Below are 17,877 nucleotides of genomic sequence, written 5' to 3'. Positions count from 1 at the left end.
TGCTGCTGTTCGACTGTACAGATGGGTGAGGCTGGGCCTTTGAGATTTTTAACATGCAGCTCGTTGCATTCAAGAGCCGTTCCTCTTTCTGCTGTTCGACTTCTACAGACGGGTGTGGCTTGGAGGGTGGGCTGCAACATGCAGCTCTTTGCATTCAAGAGCTGTTCCCTGTTTCTGCTGTTCGACTGTACAGACGGTGTGGCTTGGAGGCTGGGCCTTTGAGATCTTTAACATGCAGCTCGTTGCATACAAGAGCTGTTCCTCTATTTACGGCTCGCCTGCTGTGCGCATGCGCACAGCTGGAAGCTCTATAGGGGCTTATCCAGTGTTTAACCACCACTGGCGATTCCACTGGCGATTCCTTTGAGTGCATGTGCTTTTTAGGTCATTGCGCAAGCGCAAGTCCTAAAAAGCGCGTGCACAATGCCACCAGCCGCCTGCCTGCCTGCCTCACATTACCACATCAAAGGCAGCCCTCCCAGCGCATTTGTCACCCCCTAATTATTCATGGCCTGCCGGCCGTACTTTCAGTTTCGTCTCCTAATCTTCCCGTCCCTTGCTGCAACAACTGTTTATGCTCTGCTTGAAAACAAACATGGAATGCATGCTGTATCCTTTTCTGTAAAGATAAATGCCGCTCTGTCAGTAAAACCATTTTTTGAGTGAATCAGTGTGCCGTCTTTTGGGAACACATCTCCCCCAAAAATGTGCCTCAATAACTTAGGACCACGAATACCATGCTTCTTAAGAGGGCTTTTCGAAGTTTTGGTTTAAGTACTGAGTGCACTGTGTAGTAGCTAGCTAAGGCGCAGTTATGTTGCCATGTGCTGTTGCCGTGCCCAGACAACATTCATATATATTTTCTTTCCTTTCTGCACACATTGTTGCGATTTATTTTGCCCTGCTACTTATCATTTTCTAAGCAGGCCTTTAAAATTCGTCATTCCTTAAAATATAGTGTAGCTTCGGTATTAATTAAACACCGACAGGTTTAACAAAACCTTCTCCCAATGCAGATGTTAACAAACAAACCTCTCTCATTTACGGTTAGTACTCTTTTCTTTTCTGTGATTTAGTTTTCCTTCCAGAATAACGTCCTACATATTATTCTGCATGTATCTGTTGGAACAGTAGCAAGCACTTGTCATAATTTATCCAGCATCGTTAAAGGATAGAATTTTTTTGTTTTGAGAGTTGTAATTTCCGTTAAGGCTCCCACCACACAGCTTCACCTACACAGCTCCACCAAGGCACCCACCACACAGCTCCACCGAGGCACCCACCACACAGCTCCACTGATGCACCCACCACACAGCTCCACCGATGCAACCACCACACAGCTCCACCGATGCAACCACCACACAGCTCCACCGATGCAACCACCACACAGCTCCACCGATGCAACCACCACACAGCTCCACCGATGCAACCACCACACAGCTCCACCGATGCAACCACCACACAGCTCCACCGATGCAACCACCACACAGCTCCACCGAGGCACCCACCACACAGCTCCACCGAGGCACCCACCACACAGCTCCACCGAGGCACCCACCACACAGCTCTACCGAGGCACCCACCACACAGCTCTACCGAGGCACCCACCACACAGCTCTACCTAGGCACCCACCACACAGCTCCACCGATGCACCCACCACACATCTCTACCGATGCACCCACCACACACCTCCACCGATGCACCCACCACACATGCCCCCACCACACATGCCCGCACCACACATGCCCCCACCACACAGCTCCACCGATGCACCCACCACACAGCTCCACCGATGCACCCACCACACAGCTCCACCGATGCACCCACCACACAGCTCCACCGATGCACCCACCACACAGCTCCACCGATGCAACCACCACACAGTTCCACCGATGCAACCACCACACAGCTCCACCGATGCAGCCACCACACAGCTCCTCCGACACAGCCCCACCGATGCACCCACCACCCAACTCCACCGATGCACCCACCACACAGCTCCACCGACACAGATCCACCGATGCACCCACCACACAGCTTCACCAACACAGCTCCACCGAGGCACCCACCACACAGCTCCACCGAGGCACCCACCACACAGCTCCACTGATGCACCCACCACACAGCTCCACCGAAGCACCCACCACACAGCTCCACCGAAGCACCCACCACACAGCTCCACCGATGCACCCACCACACAGCTCCACCTACACAGCTCCACCGATGCACCCACCACACAGCTCCACCGATGCACCCACCACACAGCTCCACCGATGCACCCACCACACAGCTCCACCTACACAGCTCCACCGATGCACCCACCACACAGCTCCACCGATGCACCCACCATACAGCTCCAACTACACAGCTCCCCCGATGCACCCACCACACAGCTCCACCGATGCACCCACCACACAGCTCCACCTACACAGCTCCAGCGATGCACCCACCACACAGCTCCACCTACACAGCTCCACCGATGCACCCTCCACCCAACTCCACCGATGCACCCACCACACAGCTCCACCGACACAGCTCCACCGATGCACCCACCTCACAGCTCCACCTACACAGCTCCACCGATGCACCCACCACACAGCTCCACTGATGCACACAGCTCCACCGACACAGCTCCACCGATACACCCACCACACAGCTCCACCTACACAGCTCCAGCGATGCACCCATCACACAGCTCCAGCGATGCAGCCACCTCACAGCTCCACAGATGCACCCACCACACAGCTCCGCCGATGCACCCACCACACAGCTCCGCCGATGCACCCAACACCCAGCTCCGCCGAGGAACCCACAACACAGCTCCGCCGAGGCACCCACCACACAGCTCCACCGAGGCACCCACCACACAGCTCTGCCGATGCTCCAACTAAGCTCCACCAATGCACCCACCACACAGCTCCGCCAATGCACCCACCACACAGCTCAGCCGTGGCACCCACCACACAGCTCCGCCGTGGCACCCACCATACAGCTCCACCGATGCTCCAACTAAGCTCCACCAATGCACCCACCAAACAGCTACACCGATGCACACACCACTCAGCGCAACCACAGCATCACTGGTTCAAATATGTTCTTTCAATTTTTCAAGCTTTGACGCTTTATTACAAATCACAAAAAGATGTTAATATTTCACTTCTGTTCTTGGATTTTCGTCACAATAAAAAACACTGAGCATAATCTTCACAAATTTTATTTACAAAAGTTTAAACTATTGCCATTACAAATTAAATTAATTATTTAAGTATTAATTATTTAAAAAAATTAAAAGCCATTGTTATTTGTAATATCAATACATCTAAGTCACGTAAATACAAAACATGTTGCATTGCAAATGCTATAGGTGTCACATTTGCGAAAGTTATAACTATAGGCATTGTAAATGATAAAGCTATTAATTTAGCTATTTAAAAAAAAACACATAAATAAAAATAATTCATTTATAACACCAATAGCTCAAACTTTCCTAATGTGAGCCCTATTGCATTTTTGATGCTTTGCTGTACAGATGCGCGCGGGTTGTGGCTAGGCCACGACATGCAGCTCGTTGCATTTAAGAGCTGTTCCTCTTTCTGCTCTTCGGCTGTACAGACGGGTGTGGCTTGGAGGCTGGGCCTTTCAGATCTTTAACATGCACCTTGTTGCATGTAAGAGCCCTTCTACTTTTTGTTGTTCTGCGGTACAGGTGGGTGTGGGTTGGGGACTAGACCTTTGTTGTCTTGCCGTGCAGCTATGGAACGACCTACCAAGATCACTAACCATCACTGTTTCGGTTGGGCCCTTATGACCTATCTGTTTCATTCACTACTCTGGAATATGTTACCCATTGGCACCTACCTTGGTTTCATAATTCTATAGAAATTGCAATATTCACATTGGATTTGTACATGTTTCAAATTAGCAGCATTTCCTCTTCATGCGGAGCTGAATTGACCCCGAGTTTGGCGCCTGTGCATTGTGAGCAGCTTATGCAGTTTTTCTTTTGCTTTTTGTCACTTGTAGACCTTTATTCATAGTACAAAATGAACTAGTCTACAAGTACCAAAATTCAATTACAAAAATATGGCTGGACAGGTTGCCTTTCTCCCTGGCTCAGCCTGAGAGCTCCTATATGCTCTTTGTCTGCATTTGTGAACGTGTATCTGAATGGGAACCCACAAACTGTAGAGCTGTGGGCTGGTCCCACACCAACGAATGGTTCATCATGAGGTGTGCAGGAAGGAGAGCATAGCCAGGCCTGCTGTGGTAGAAGGCAACTGTGGGGAAGCAAGTCAATGCCTGTCCATGCTTGGAGGTGTGTGGGGGTACTGAGAGATGCCTTAACTGGCACATGCATCATGGCCCCATTGCTGTGGTAGCAGTGCCAGACTCAAAGTAAATATGTGTGCGTCACTCACAACTAGCAAAGGTTTTACAGCAGCAGTGGTTCCTGAATGCAGGATGTAGAACTGTCTGGCCACTGCACAGTGAGGTCACTTGCAAATGTAGTCACCACCGTTGAGTCCTGGTGCTCTACATTGAGTTTCTGTGCTGAGCCCTGGCAAACACCTGCTCAAGTTAAGCACTGTAAAAGCCCCTAAACTTTAAGAGTCTGTATCTCTGAAATCACAAGGCATAGTCGAGGGGTGGGAGACCATTAGGACTGCAAGAAATCACTGGACTCCACCGGTTTCAACTGGAAACTGGGTTTATTGGTTATGAACCAACGTGCGTCCAGGGTTTTGCACTGGCATTGAAACAAATGAAGATACATGAATGTCATGCAGTGTGTTGCCTCCTGCCAGGCTCTGTGGATTTCTCATTGCTGCACTCATGTTCATGTCTTGTGTTTTTGTCCTTTCAGTAAGGAATCATTTGATGAAATGAACCCACCTCCACCTGAACCAGTGAGAACATCCACCACACACAGGGACTACAATGCAGAGTGTTTCGAACCCACCCCTTGGCAGCCGACTAAAGTAAGTACCCTACCGTAGGCCAACAAAGGTAAACTCTCCAGCAGAGGCTGTCTTCAGTAAGTACCCTACCACAGCTGTCAAAGGTGAACTCTCTAGCACAGGCTGACTAAAGTAAGTGCCTTACCGTAGGCTCTCGAAGGTAAACTCTGTAGCACAGGTGACTAAAGTAAGTGAACCAAAAATCACAAAAAAAAACACAAAAAAAACCTGGTCCTAAGGGCAATTAATCTTATGGATCTGTGAGCATCTGTGGATTGCCAAAAGGTCATTCCAATCACACCTCTGATTCTAGAGATTATTACCATGTTCTAGTCTATTGCCAAAATAAAAAATAGCCAATCTCTGATAAACATGTAACCAGACAACACAGTACAAACATCCACTAGAAGGACAACATTTGAAAAAATGTGTAAATAGTTAGATGACACCTCACGGGCGCACCACCAATGGGACCCCTGGTTGGTACTCACCAGGATGGCCCTGTTCTCATCATCGGTGTCACCTAGCTTAACGTAAACGTGTCCGAAACCCAAAGGAAAAGGAGACAGTGAATGGTGCAGTGTACGCAAAAACTTATATGTGACAAGGACTAACAACGTTCAACATATAACACAACGACTACTGTGCATACAAGATACAGAAACCTTTTATTCGCATTCTCTTGTTGCCAACAGTAAACATATATACATAAAAAGGAGTGATGCGAATACTACCTATCGATTCGCACTCAGCTCACAGCCTGAGTGCGAATCGATAGGTAGTATTCGCATCACTCCCATTCACTGTCTCCTTTTCCTTTGGGTTTCGGACACGTTTACGTTAAGCTAGGTGACACCGATGATGAGAACAGGGCCATCCTGGTGAGTACCAACCAGGGGTCCCATTGGTGGTGCGCCCGTGAGGTGTCATCAAACTATTCACACATTTTTTCAAATGTTGTCCTTCTAGTGGATGTTTGTACTGTGTTGTCTGGTTACATGTTTATCAGAGATTGGCTATTTTTTATTTTGGCAATAGACTGGAACATGGTAATAATCTCTAGAATCAGAGGTGTGATTGGAATGACCTTTTGGCAATCCACAGATGCTCACAGATCCATAAGATTAATTGCCCTTAGGACCAGGTTTTTTTTGTGATTTTTGATTGACTGAGTGGAGGGCGACCTAGTCCTGTATTTCCCTCTTGACTCCTAATATTTGGATATAGACTAAAGTAAGTGCCCTACCGTAGGGAGACGTAGGTAAACTCTGTATCCGAGGCTGACTAAAGTAAGTGCCCTACCGTAGGCCGCCGAAAGTAAACTAGCACAGGCTGACTAAAGGAAGTGCTGTACTGTGGGAAGACAAAGGTAAACTCTCTAGCAGAGGTTGACTAAAGTAAGTGCCCTACCGTAGGAAGACAAAGGTAAACTTTGTAGTATAGGCTGACTAAAGTAAGTGCCGTACTGTAGGCTGTCGAAGGTAAACTCTCTAGCATAGGCTGACTAAAGTAAGTGCCCTACCGTAGGCTGACGAAGGTAAACTCTCTAGCATAGGCTGACTAAAGTAAGTGCTCTACCGTAGGCCGCCGAAAGTAAACTAGCACAGGCTGACTAAAGGAAGTGCTGTACTGTGGGAAGACAAAGGTAAACTCTCTAGCAGAGGTTGACTAAAGTAAGTGCCCTACCGTAGGAAGACAAAGGTAAACTTTGTAGTATAGGCTGACTAAAGTAAGTGCCGTACTGTAGGCTGTCGAAGGTAAACTCTCTAGCATAGGCTGACTAAAGTAAGTGCCCTACCGTAGGCTGACGAAGGTAAACTCTGTATCAGAGGCTGACTAAAGTAAGTGCCCTACCGTAGGCTGACGGAGGTAAACTCTCTAGCAGAGGCCGACTAAAGTAAGTGCCCTATCGTAGGCCGACAAAGGTAAACTCTCTAGCAGAGGCGGACTAAAGTAAGTGCCCTACCATAGGCTGTCGAAGGTGAACTCTCCAGCAGAGGCTGGCTAAAGTAAGTGCCCTATCGTAGGCCGACAAAGGTAAACTCTCTAGCTTAGACCGACTAAAGTAAGTGCCCTACCATAGGCTGTCGAAGGTGAACTCTCTAGCAGAGGCTGGCTAAAGTAAGTGCCCTATCGTAGGCCGACAAAGGTAAACTTTCTAGCATAGACCGACTAAAGTAAGTGCCCTACCATAGGCTGTCGAAGGTGAACTCTCTAGCAGAGGCTGGCTAAAGTAAGTGCCCTACCGTAGGCCGACAAAGGTAAAGTCTCTAGCATAGGCTAACTAAAGTAATTGCCCTACTGTAGGAAGACAAAGGTAAACTCTGTAGTATAGGCTGACTAAAGTAAGTGCCGTACTGTAGGATGACGAAGGTAAACTCTCTAGCATAGGCTGACTAAAGTAAGGGCCCTACCGTAGGCTGACAGAGGTAAGCTCTCTAGCAGAGGCTGACTAAAGTAAGTGCCCTACTATAGGAAGACAAAGGTAAACTCTGTAGTATAGGCTGACTAAAGTAAGTGCCCTACCGTAGGCTGCCGAAGGTAAGCTCTCTAGCATAGGTTGACTAAAGTAAGGGCCCTACCGTAGGCTGACGAAGGTAAACTCTGTATCAGAGGCTGACTAAAGTAAGTACCCTACCGTAGGCTGACGGAGGTAAACTCTCTTGCAGAGGCCGACTAAAGTAAGTGCCCGACCGTAGGCCGACAATGGTAAACTCTCTAGCATAGGCTGACTAAAGTAAGTGCCCTACCGTAGGCTGCCGAAGGTAAGCTCTCTAGCATAGGTTGACTAAAGTAAGGGCCCTACCGTAGGCTGACAGAGGTAAACTCTCTAGCAGAGGCTGACTAAAGTAAGTGCCCTACTGTAGGAAGACAAAGGTAAACTCTGTAGTATAGGCTGACTAAAGTAAGTGCCCCACCGTAGGCTGACCAAGGTAAACTCTCTCGCAGAGGTGGACTAAAGTAAGGACCCTACCGTAGGCTGACAGAGGTAAACTCTCTAGCAGAGGCTGACTAAAGTAAGTGCCCTACCGTAGGCTGACAAAGATAAACTCTCTAGTATAGGCTGAGTAAAGTAAGTGCTGTACTGTAGGAAGACAAAGATAAACTCTCTGGCATCAGCTGACTAAAGTAAGTGCCGTACTGTAGGAAGACGAAGGGAAACTCTCTAGCATCGGCTGACTAAAGTAAGTGCCGTACTGTAGGATGACGAAGGTAAACTCTCTAGCATAGGCTGACTAAAGTAAGTGCCCTACCGTAGGCTGTCGAAGGGAAACTCTCTAGCACTGGCCGATTAAAGTAAGTGCCGTACCATAGGAAGACAAAGGTAAACTCTCTAGCAGAGGCCGACTAAAGTAAGAGCCCTACCATAGGCTGACGAGGTAAACTCTCGAGCATAGACCGACTAAAGTAAGTGCCCTACCATAGGCTGTCGAAGGTGAACTCTCTAGCAGAGGCTGGCTAAAGTAAGTGCCCTACCGTAGGCCGACAAAGGTAAAGTCTCTAGCATAGGCTAACTAAAGTAATTGCCCTACCGTAGGGAGATGGAGGTAAACTCTGTATCAGAGGCTGACTAAAGTAAGTGCCCTACCATAGGCTGTCGAAGGTAAACTCTCTAGCAGAGGCCGACTAAAGTAAGTGCCCTACCGTAGGGAGATGGAGGTAAACTCTCGAGCACAGGCTGACTAAAGTAAGTGCCCTACCATTAGCCAACTAAAGAAAGAACTCTCCCGTAGGACCACTGAGTTAAGTGCACACTCTACGCCAACTAAAGAGAGTCTATTCATAGACTGATTCTTTCCTTTCTAGGACCACGATTACCGCAAAGAGCAACCAGTCACCTTCTGGAGTGAGCACAAGCACGAGGTGTCGGTGAGTGTACTGACAGGAAGTGCCCTGATCTGCCTTTGCTATGTGTGCAACGACTGAGAGTGCGCACTTTCTGCCTTTTCGTTGTGCAAAGTCACTGTGAGTGCACCGCTCTGCCTTTGCTGCGTGTGCAATGACTGTGAGTGTGCACTTCTGCCGTTCCATTGTGTGAGGTCACTGTGAGTGCTCCGCTATGCCTTTCATATGTGTGCAACAACTGAGTGGGCACCTCTGTCTTTCCGTTGCGTGAGGTCACTGTGAGTGCACTGTTCTGCCTTTCCAATGTGTGAAACGACTGAGAGTGCGCACTTCTGCCTTTCCGTTGAGTGAGGTCACTGTGAGTGCACCCGTCTGCCTTTCATATGTGTGCAATGACTGAGAGTGCGCACTTCTGTTTTTCCGTTGCGTGAGGTCACTGTGAGTGCACTGCTCTGCCTTTCATATGTGTGCAATGACTGAGAGTGCGCACTTCTGTCTTTCCGTTGCGTGAGGTCACTGTGAGTGCACTGCTCTGCCTTTATTTTATTTATACCATTTTAAAGCGCGCTGTTACCGGGCGGTGTCCTGGCGCTGAAATGATATGATTTCTCCTCTGTGTGGGTCGCTGGTTTCTACAGGTCAAAGAGCCATGTTGTAATGTTTTTCCTGAAAGCCATCAGGTTAGTGCTTTGTTTCAGGGCCAGGGGCAATTTATTCCAGATAGTGGAGGCTCCAGAAATAAAGCTACGTCCTCCCCATCGAGCTTTCCTGATCCGATCTGTCTTAACTAGCTATTTGTTTGCTGATCTTAGCTGTCTGCCTGGCGTGTACAGTTGAAAATGTTGTTGAAGGAAGGATGGACCAAGTCCATTCACTGCCTTGAACACCATACACAGTGATATGAACATTATACGTTTCCTAATTGGGAGCCAATGCAATTTCCTCAATTCCTGTGCCACCGGTGGAAACTTGGGTAGGCCAGTGATTAGTCGAGCAGCTGCATTTTGCAGCATCTGTAGTTTGTTGAGAATCCCTTGCTGGGCTTGCAGGAAAAGACTGTTGCAGTAATCAAGGCGGGACAGCACAAGTGCTGTCACCACCGTTTTCCTGCTACTGCTGGATAAAAAAGAGAGAATTTTCCTGATAGTTTTCATGAGCCAGAGAATGGAGGATGTTAGGGCATTAACCTGTGGTTTGAAAGACAGTTACCTATCAATAAGCATACCCAGGTTTTTTACTGTTGTTGCCGGAATGGGTGGAACTCCCATATCTTGGGGCCACTAATTGGGAGTCCAGAGATTAACGCCATTGCCAAAAAGAAGAACCTCAGTTTTTGAGGAATTCAGCTTGAGGCAATTGCCAGCCATCCATAAGCTCACTGCAGTCATGCAGTCCTGGAACCTTGCCGCTATTCCTTCTTCTCTCCCCGGGAGCAGAATACCACAATTTGTGTATCATCTGCGTAAGATGTTAGTTCAAAACCAAATGAGCGAATCACCGGGGCGAGGGAGGAAACGTAAATATTAAATAATGTGGTGCTCAGGGAAGAACTCTGAGGGACCCCTCCTGGGAGTTTGAATGGTCTAGATTCGAAATCTCCCAGGGCCACCACCTGTCGGTTAGGAAGGACTTCAGCATGCTCAGGGCTGTCCCTCGAATTCCGCAGCCTTCTAAACGATCCACCAAAATACTATGATGGACCGCGTCGAAGGCCACGGATAGGTCAAGGAGCACCAGGACTGCCCGTCCTCCTGCGTCCATCGCCTTCCTGATCTCGTCCGTGGACTTAATAAGGGCAGTCTCGGTGCTATGGCCCTCCCTAAACCCGTGTTGAGCTATGTCCAAGCATTGAGAGGACCTGAAAAAGTCACATAGCTGTGCATTCATGACTTTCTCAATGAGTTTGGCCGGAAGTGGCAGCCTGGCTATAGGCCGGTAGCTATTGGGATCTGAGATGTTGAGAGTGGGTTTTTTGAGCAGAGGAGCAATTGATACTCGTTTCCAGCATGTTGGGTATTCTCCACAATTAAAGATCCAATTAAATAGCTCAGTTAACATGTATGATATAGGGGTAGCTGCCAGTTGTGCCACTGAGGCTGGGCAGGGATCTTGAGGCAAGCCTGATTTTGTTCCTAAAAGCAACTTTTTTATCTCTTCCGAATTCACCGGACGAAACTCCAGGAGTTTCGCCTCGTGTGGGTTCACCAGAGTGGTCCTATGTGTTCCTTCAAGAAGAGACAACCCCACTTGATGTTCTAAGGCTGAAAAGATCAGCTCCACTTTGTTTAGAAAGAACTTGGCGAGGGTCTCGCAAAGTTCCAAACTTGGGGGAATAATGACTGATTTAGGAGTAACCAAACTGGCCACTGTATCGAAGAATTCTCTAGTGGAGTTTTTGGCTCCCTCAATTTGAGCAGAAAAGTACGTACTTTTAGCCTTCTTAATCATTTCTTTATATATCTTTTGACTGGCTTTAAGTTTAGTTTTATCTGCCTGCAGATAGTCTGAGCGCCATAGGCGCTCCAGTTTTTTACAGGTCACCTTATGGTCTCCTAACTCCTGGGTAAACCAGGGAGCAGATGGTGCGGTACGCGTAGGGCGGCAGAGTTTGGGCTGTGCTAGAGTAGTACATGCTTGATCTATCCAGTATGTGTACTTTTCGGCAGCTTCATTTACATCTATGGGTGGTATAAATATAGAGGATGTGAGCCGATCCTCCAGCGCCCTTCCATCAAGCTCTTTCCAAGGTCTATACAGCTTGGCAGACTTCCTGTCCTGTCTAGACCTAACCAGCTGAATCTCAAAAAGCACCACTGAGTGATCTGACCAGACCATGGACTCTGTATGACTAAAATGTAAGTCTGGATTATTAGTAAAAATGCCATCCAAAGTGTGCCCTATTGTATGTGTAGCTCCCCCTACCACCTGAGTCAATCCTGCCGGCCTGCATTACATCGACCAGAGCTAAAGTGTCCGGGTCTGTTCCTGCTTCTAAATGAAAATTAAAATCTCCTAAAGCGGTAAAGGACTTAGTACAAAGGGCTTCTTCCAGAAAAGTACCCCCCGTATCGAGGAACTGAGACCTAGATCCGGGTGGTCTATATAAAAGGCAGCCCTGAAAGGTATAATGATTAGATATGGAAAGCTTAAATCCCAGTGCCTCGTGGGCCTGTGAGGGCGCCGCCTGAAATGATCCCTGGATCGAGGCATGATAGATAATAGCAATCCCACCCCCTCTTTTACCGGTTCTGTCATATGTGTGCAATGACTGAGAGTGCGCACTTCTGTTTTTCCGTTGCGTGAGGTCACTGTGAGTGCACTGCTCTGCCTTTCCAATGTGTGAAACGACTGAGAGTGCGCACTTCTGCTTTTCCGTTGCGTGAAGTCAATCTGAGTGCACTCTTTTGCCTTTCCTATGTGTACAACGACTGCCCAGTAGGCGTGGGCGAAAAATCCGTTTCGCTCGCGGATTTTGCGGATTTTCGGGAAATCCGCGAGATTTGCGAATCTCCCGCAAAATCCGCAAATCCGCGAGCAGCGGATTTTGCTCGCACTGCTCGCACTGTTCGCGTGAGTTCGCGTGAGTTCGCGCCCCGCGAATAAGTGCAAAATTGCAGAAATACGATCTTAGCAAAACTGAAAGTAACTACTTACCAGGTTCAAAAGTTCAGGCTCATCATTAGTAGCCATTTCCTGTAGTGCTTCCTGAGGGGCCCCTCCAGAGTTCAGTTGCCAGTTGAAACTATTATGTGACCCTGCTCTGAACCTCAGAATAGTTACACATATGCCACAAAGGTCCTGAATTACAGCTAAGGGAGACAAGCAGGAGCCAGGCTGGAAGTTAAAATCCATTAATCAGCCCCTAATTCATTATTGTCAGTTGGGGCAGGGCAGGTGTTGTAACTAATTTTGCAACAATGAAAGCACTTAGCAAGTGCAAAAGATCACTAATCAGGGCGCACTAAGGAAGCAGGTGCCAGCTAAAAAAATATTCTGTGACACATTAATCAGCCCCAAATTAATTCAGGTCACTTGAGGCAGGGAAGGTGTGCTTTGCTTTGCCGAAAATAATGTACACTGGACAACCAGAGGGTGTGGTGATGAAACAGAGGGTGGCATGGGTGGGCCAGAGGGTGGCATGAGTAGTCAGAGAGTGGCAGTGGTGACAGAGAGTGGCAGTGATGAAGAAGAGTGTCCCAAACAGGCTGGACACGTAGAAACAACAAGTTCGCGAAACTTGCGACCCGACAGGTAAGTTCGCAATTTGCGAAAGTGTACAAAACCCTCGCGAACTGGCAGAAACACGGGCGAACACAAAAAAAAAAAAATCCGCAAATTCGCGGGAATTCGCGGATTTTGCGGATTGCGAATCCGCAAATCCGCAAAATTCGCGAACGCGAGATCCGCAAAATTCGCTCATGCTTACTGCCCAGGCAGAGGGGAGGGTGTTTACACCCTCTCCCACACGATGACCTGCAGAGTAGCATTCCAAGGCAGAGGAGCTTCAAAGAGCCCACCTCCCTTTGGTATGAGAGTTATGCTTCCCTCGCCTGAGAGAATGCTGCCCCCCCCCCCCCCTCCTTTGTCCTGAGCTCTTTGTCACCTGGCCAGACAGGAACATTAGTTAGTCAGATAGGCGTGTTCTCCCTCAGGTTAGTACCACCCCTAAGGTTGGCTACCTGAAGTGGAAGGGACTTTTCAAAGTTAGCCATCTTGGTGATAGCAAACGTAGGAATTCTGAGACAGGGTTATGCCTACTTCCCACAGGAAGTGGTCATATAGGGGGCCTAGTAACCCCAGAGATCAACAGCCCATTGTCTACCACCCTACACTCTCCTAACACCCTTAAATCCAGTATTTAGGGGTGCCCCTGGCACCAAAGAAACAGTTTCTGCTGACCTATGAAGAAGAACACTGAAGAGCTGCTAAAGCAAAGACTGAAGAAAAGCGATTGACTTGACACCCGCCCTCCCGGCCTGTCTGCTGTTACCCGTTGAATTGAGCCAAAGCCGTCTCGTCCTGCAAGCTGTTGTGCCTCCAAAAGCCTGAGAGGATTTCCTGCCTTCAATAAAGCTTCAAGCATTCTCATGGAGCAGCTCCGCTGCTCTGCTGCATCCTGCAGGCACCCCAAGAAAAATCATGAGGACTCCAGACCCGCCAAAACCCGACGCCGCCAAGCACCACTGCACCTGAGCCCCTAGCCCGAGTCGAAGTGGCCCAAGGGCATCAGCGTGGTTGTGCCCCTCCTGAACTCTCTGATGCCGCCTGCAGCCTCTATGTGCTGGCCCCCTTAACAGTGAGTTCTCTCGGATGAAGAAACCTAACACCTCAAAGACCCTCTGCACCCGGCCGCCCTGGCCAGAGGAGAAGAGTACCACCTGCGTCCTCACACCCCCTAGTATCCTAAGACTTGAGCACTCTGGCTGGTTCAGCCCTACTGGCCTCCCAGTCCAAACCTGCAGCCTCTATTCACGAAGACCGATCCCCGTAGACTAACATTGGGCCCATGATATTGTATTGCACCACTGCATCCGCCGCACTAGTGCCGCTGGAGGTGACCTGTAGGTGCTGCCTTCTACTTTTCCCCATACTCACTTTAAGTCCAGGAGATTGGTCTTGTAAGTGGTTGTACTCTACCTGAATGCTGTACTTGTTTTTCCTCCCATAGGATAACATTGCAGCTTCTGGAAAATGCACTGTCAACTTTTTAAACGTAGAAGTATTTCTCTTGCAAAACATACTTACCTGATCCTATTGATTCTGGCACCTAAACATATATAAAGATACGTGTCATTTCTTTAAATTGGTGTGGATCTCCTTCGTGAGTCATGTGCACCATTTATTGACTTTTGTGTATTTCCAGATGTCTAACACTCCTCTCTGATAAGCCTCAGGCTGCTCGACCACACTACTTACCAAGAAGAGCGCATTGGGATTGCTAGAGCAAGACCCTGTCCACTCATAAGGGAATACGTGGCCTCTTTGCACAGTTCACCACCTTTTAGTATGCTATATAAACAGCCAGCTTGCTACATTTGGTTTTATAACGCTGCAGAGGGCCGCTGCTTTGTTTTACATACATTGTTTAACGTCTGATGGTTTTAAACCAATCCTGGGTGTAGAGTCCACTGCTTTATTTTACGTCCATTGTTTAATATCTGGTGGTTTTAAGACAATGCAGGGCATAGAGGGCCTCTGCTTTGTTTTACGTACATTATTTTACATCTGGTGGTTATATAATAAGACTTCATTATAGTCCTTTGTTTGTTACTCACTTGCGAGGGAGCCATCATTAGAGTCTTGCTTCTGTTTCTTTATATAGTGAAGACTTCATTAGAATCCTGTGTTTGTTTCTCGATAGCAAGTGAGCCCTCATTAGAGCCATCATTAAACTCTAGCTTCTGTTTGTTTATATAATGAAGACTTCATTATAGTTCTGTGTTTGTTTCTCAATAGCAAGGGAGCCCTCATTAGAGGCTTCCTTCTGTTACTTTATATATTGTAGACTTCATTATAGTCCTGTGTTTGTTTCTCGATAGCAAGGGAGCCCTCATTAGAGTCTTGCTTCTGTTTCTTTATATAATGAAGACTTCATTATAGTCCTGCGTTTGTTTCTTGATAGCAGGGAAGCCCTCATTAGAGCCTAGCTTCTGTTTCTTTATATAGTGAAGACTTAGTTATAGTCGTGTGTTTGTTTCTCGACAGCAAGGGATCCCTCATTAGAGTCTTGCTTCTGTTTCTTCATATAGTGAAGACTTCATTATAGTCCTGTTTGTTTCTTGATAGCAAGGGAGCCCTCATTAGAGTCTTGCATCTGTTTCTTTATATAGTGAAGACTTCATTATAGTTCTGTGTTTGTTTCTCGATAGCATGGGAGCACTCATTAGAGTCTTGCTTCTGTTTCTATATATAATGAAGACTTAATTATGGTCTTGTGTTTTTTTCTCGATAGCAAGGAAGCCCTCGTTAGAGTTTTGCTTCTGTTTCTTTATATAATGAAGACTTCATTATAGTTTAGTGTTTGTTTCGCAATAGCAAGGGAGCCCTCATTAGAGCCCTCATTAAACTCTAGCTTCTGTTTGTTTATATAATGAAGACTTCATTATAGTTCTGTGTTTGTTTCTCGATAGCAAGGGATCCCTCATTAGAGTCTTGCTTCTGTTTCTTTATATAATGAAGAATTCCTTATAGTCCTGTGTTTGTTTCTCGATAGCAAGGGATCTCTCATTAGAGTCTTGCTTCTGTTACTTTATATATTGTAGACTTCATTATAGTCCTGTGTTTGTTTCTTGATAGCAAGGAAGCCCTCATTAGAGTCTTGCCTCTGTTTCTTTATATAATGAAGACTTCATGATAGTCCTGCATTTGTTTCTTGATAGCAGGGAAGTCCTCATTAGAGTCTTGCTTCTGTTTCTTTATATAATGAAGACTTCATTATAGTTCTATCTTTGTTTCACGATTGCAAGGTAGCCCTCATTAGAGTCTAGCTTCTGTGTCTTTATATAATGAAGAGTTCCTTATAGTCCTGTGTTTGTTTCTCGATAGCAAGGGAGCCCGATTAGAATCTTGCTTCTGTTTCTTTATATATTGTAGACTTAATTATAGTCCTTTGTTTGTTACTCACTTGCGAGGGAGCCATCATTAGAGTCTTGCTTCTGTTTCTTTATATAGTGAAGACTTCATTATAATCCGGTGTTTGTTTCTCGATACCAAGGGAGCCCTCATTGGAGTCTTGCTTCTGTTTCTTTATATAATGAAGAGTTCCTTATAGTCCTGTGTTTATTTCTCAATAGCAAGGGAACCCTCATTAGAGTCGTACTTCTGTTTCTTTATATAATGAAGAGTTCCTTATAGTCTTGTTTGTTTCTTTATAGCGTGGCAGCCCTCATTAGAGTCTAGCTTCTCTTTCTTTATAGAATGAAGACTTCATTATAGTTCTGTGTTTGTTTCTCGATAGCAAGGGAGCCCTCATTATAGTCTTGCTTCTGTTTCTTTACATAATGATGGCTTCATTATAATCCTGTGTTTGTTTCTCGATTGCAAGGGAGCCATCATTAGAGTCTTCTGTTTTTTTATATAATGAAGATTTCATTATAGTTCTGTGTTTGTTTCTCGCTAGCAAGGGAGCCCTCATTAGAGTCTTGCTTCTGTTTCTTTAGATAGTGAAGACTTCATTATAGTCCTGCGTTTGTTTCTCGATAGCAGGGAAGCCCTCGTTAGAGTCTTGCTTCTGTTTCTTTAAATAGTGAAGACTTCATTATAGTTTAGTGTTTGTTTCTTAATAGCAAGGGAGCCCTCATTAGAGCCCTCATTAAACTCTAGGTTCTGTTTGTTTATATAATGAAGACTTCATTATAGTTCTGTGTTTGTTTCTCAATAGCAAGGGAGCCCTCATTAGAGGCTTGCTTCTGTTTCTTTATATATTGTAGACTTCATTATAGTCCTGTGTTTGTTTCTCGATAGCAAGGGATCCCTCATTAGAGACTTGCTTCTGTTTCTTTACATAATGAAGAATTCCTTAAAGTCCTGTGTTTGTTTCTCAATAGCAAGGGAGCCAGATTAGAGTCTTGCTTCTGTTTCTTTATATATTGTAGACTTCATTATAGTCCTGTGTTTGTTTCTCGATAGCAAGGGATCCCTCATTAGAGTCTTGCTTCTGTTTCTTTACATAATGAAGAATTCCTTAAAGTCCTGTGTTTGTTTCTCAATAGCAAGGGAGCCAGATTAGAGTATTGCTTCTGTTACTTTATATATTGTAGACTTCATTATAGTCTTGTGTTTGTTACTTTATCGCAAGGAAGCCCTCATTAGAGTCTAGCTTCTGTTTCTTTATATAATTAAGACTTAGTTATAGTTGTGTGTTTTTCTCGACAGCAAGGGATCCCTCATTAGAGTCTTGCATCTGTTTCTTTAGATAGTGAAGACTTCATTATAGTCCTGCGCTTGTTTCTCGATAGCAGGGAAGCCCTCGTTAGAGTCTTGCTTCTGTTTCTTTAAATAGTGGAGACTTCATTATAGTTCTGTGTTTGTTCCTCGATAGCATGGGAGCCCTCATTAGAGTCTTGCTTCGGT

The 17,877-nt window shown here is 46.5% G+C and overlaps 1 protein-coding gene across 1 annotated transcript in view; it reads left to right on the top strand.

Moving 5' to 3' along the window:
* Positions 1–17,877, top strand: part of SPAG8 (sperm associated antigen 8) — a 273,990-nt gene that overhangs the window by 241,192 nt on the left and 14,921 nt on the right. Inside the window, exons 5-6 of the mRNA XM_086960019.1 lie at positions 4,866–4,980; positions 8,767–8,829. Coding sequence (XP_086816145.1) covers positions 4,866–4,980; positions 8,767–8,829 — 178 coding nt within the window. The remainder of the gene's footprint in view (positions 1–4,865; positions 4,981–8,766; positions 8,830–17,877) is intronic.

The sequence above is a fragment of the Lissotriton vulgaris genome, chromosome 3_1 (assembly GCF_964263255.1).
Source record: "Lissotriton vulgaris chromosome 3_1, aLisVul1.2, whole genome shotgun sequence".
Classification (NCBI taxonomy): Eukaryota; Metazoa; Chordata; class Amphibia; order Caudata; family Salamandridae; genus Lissotriton; species Lissotriton vulgaris.
Note: the sequence above shows the minus strand (reverse complement) of the source record. Positions and strands in the feature narration are given on the sequence as shown.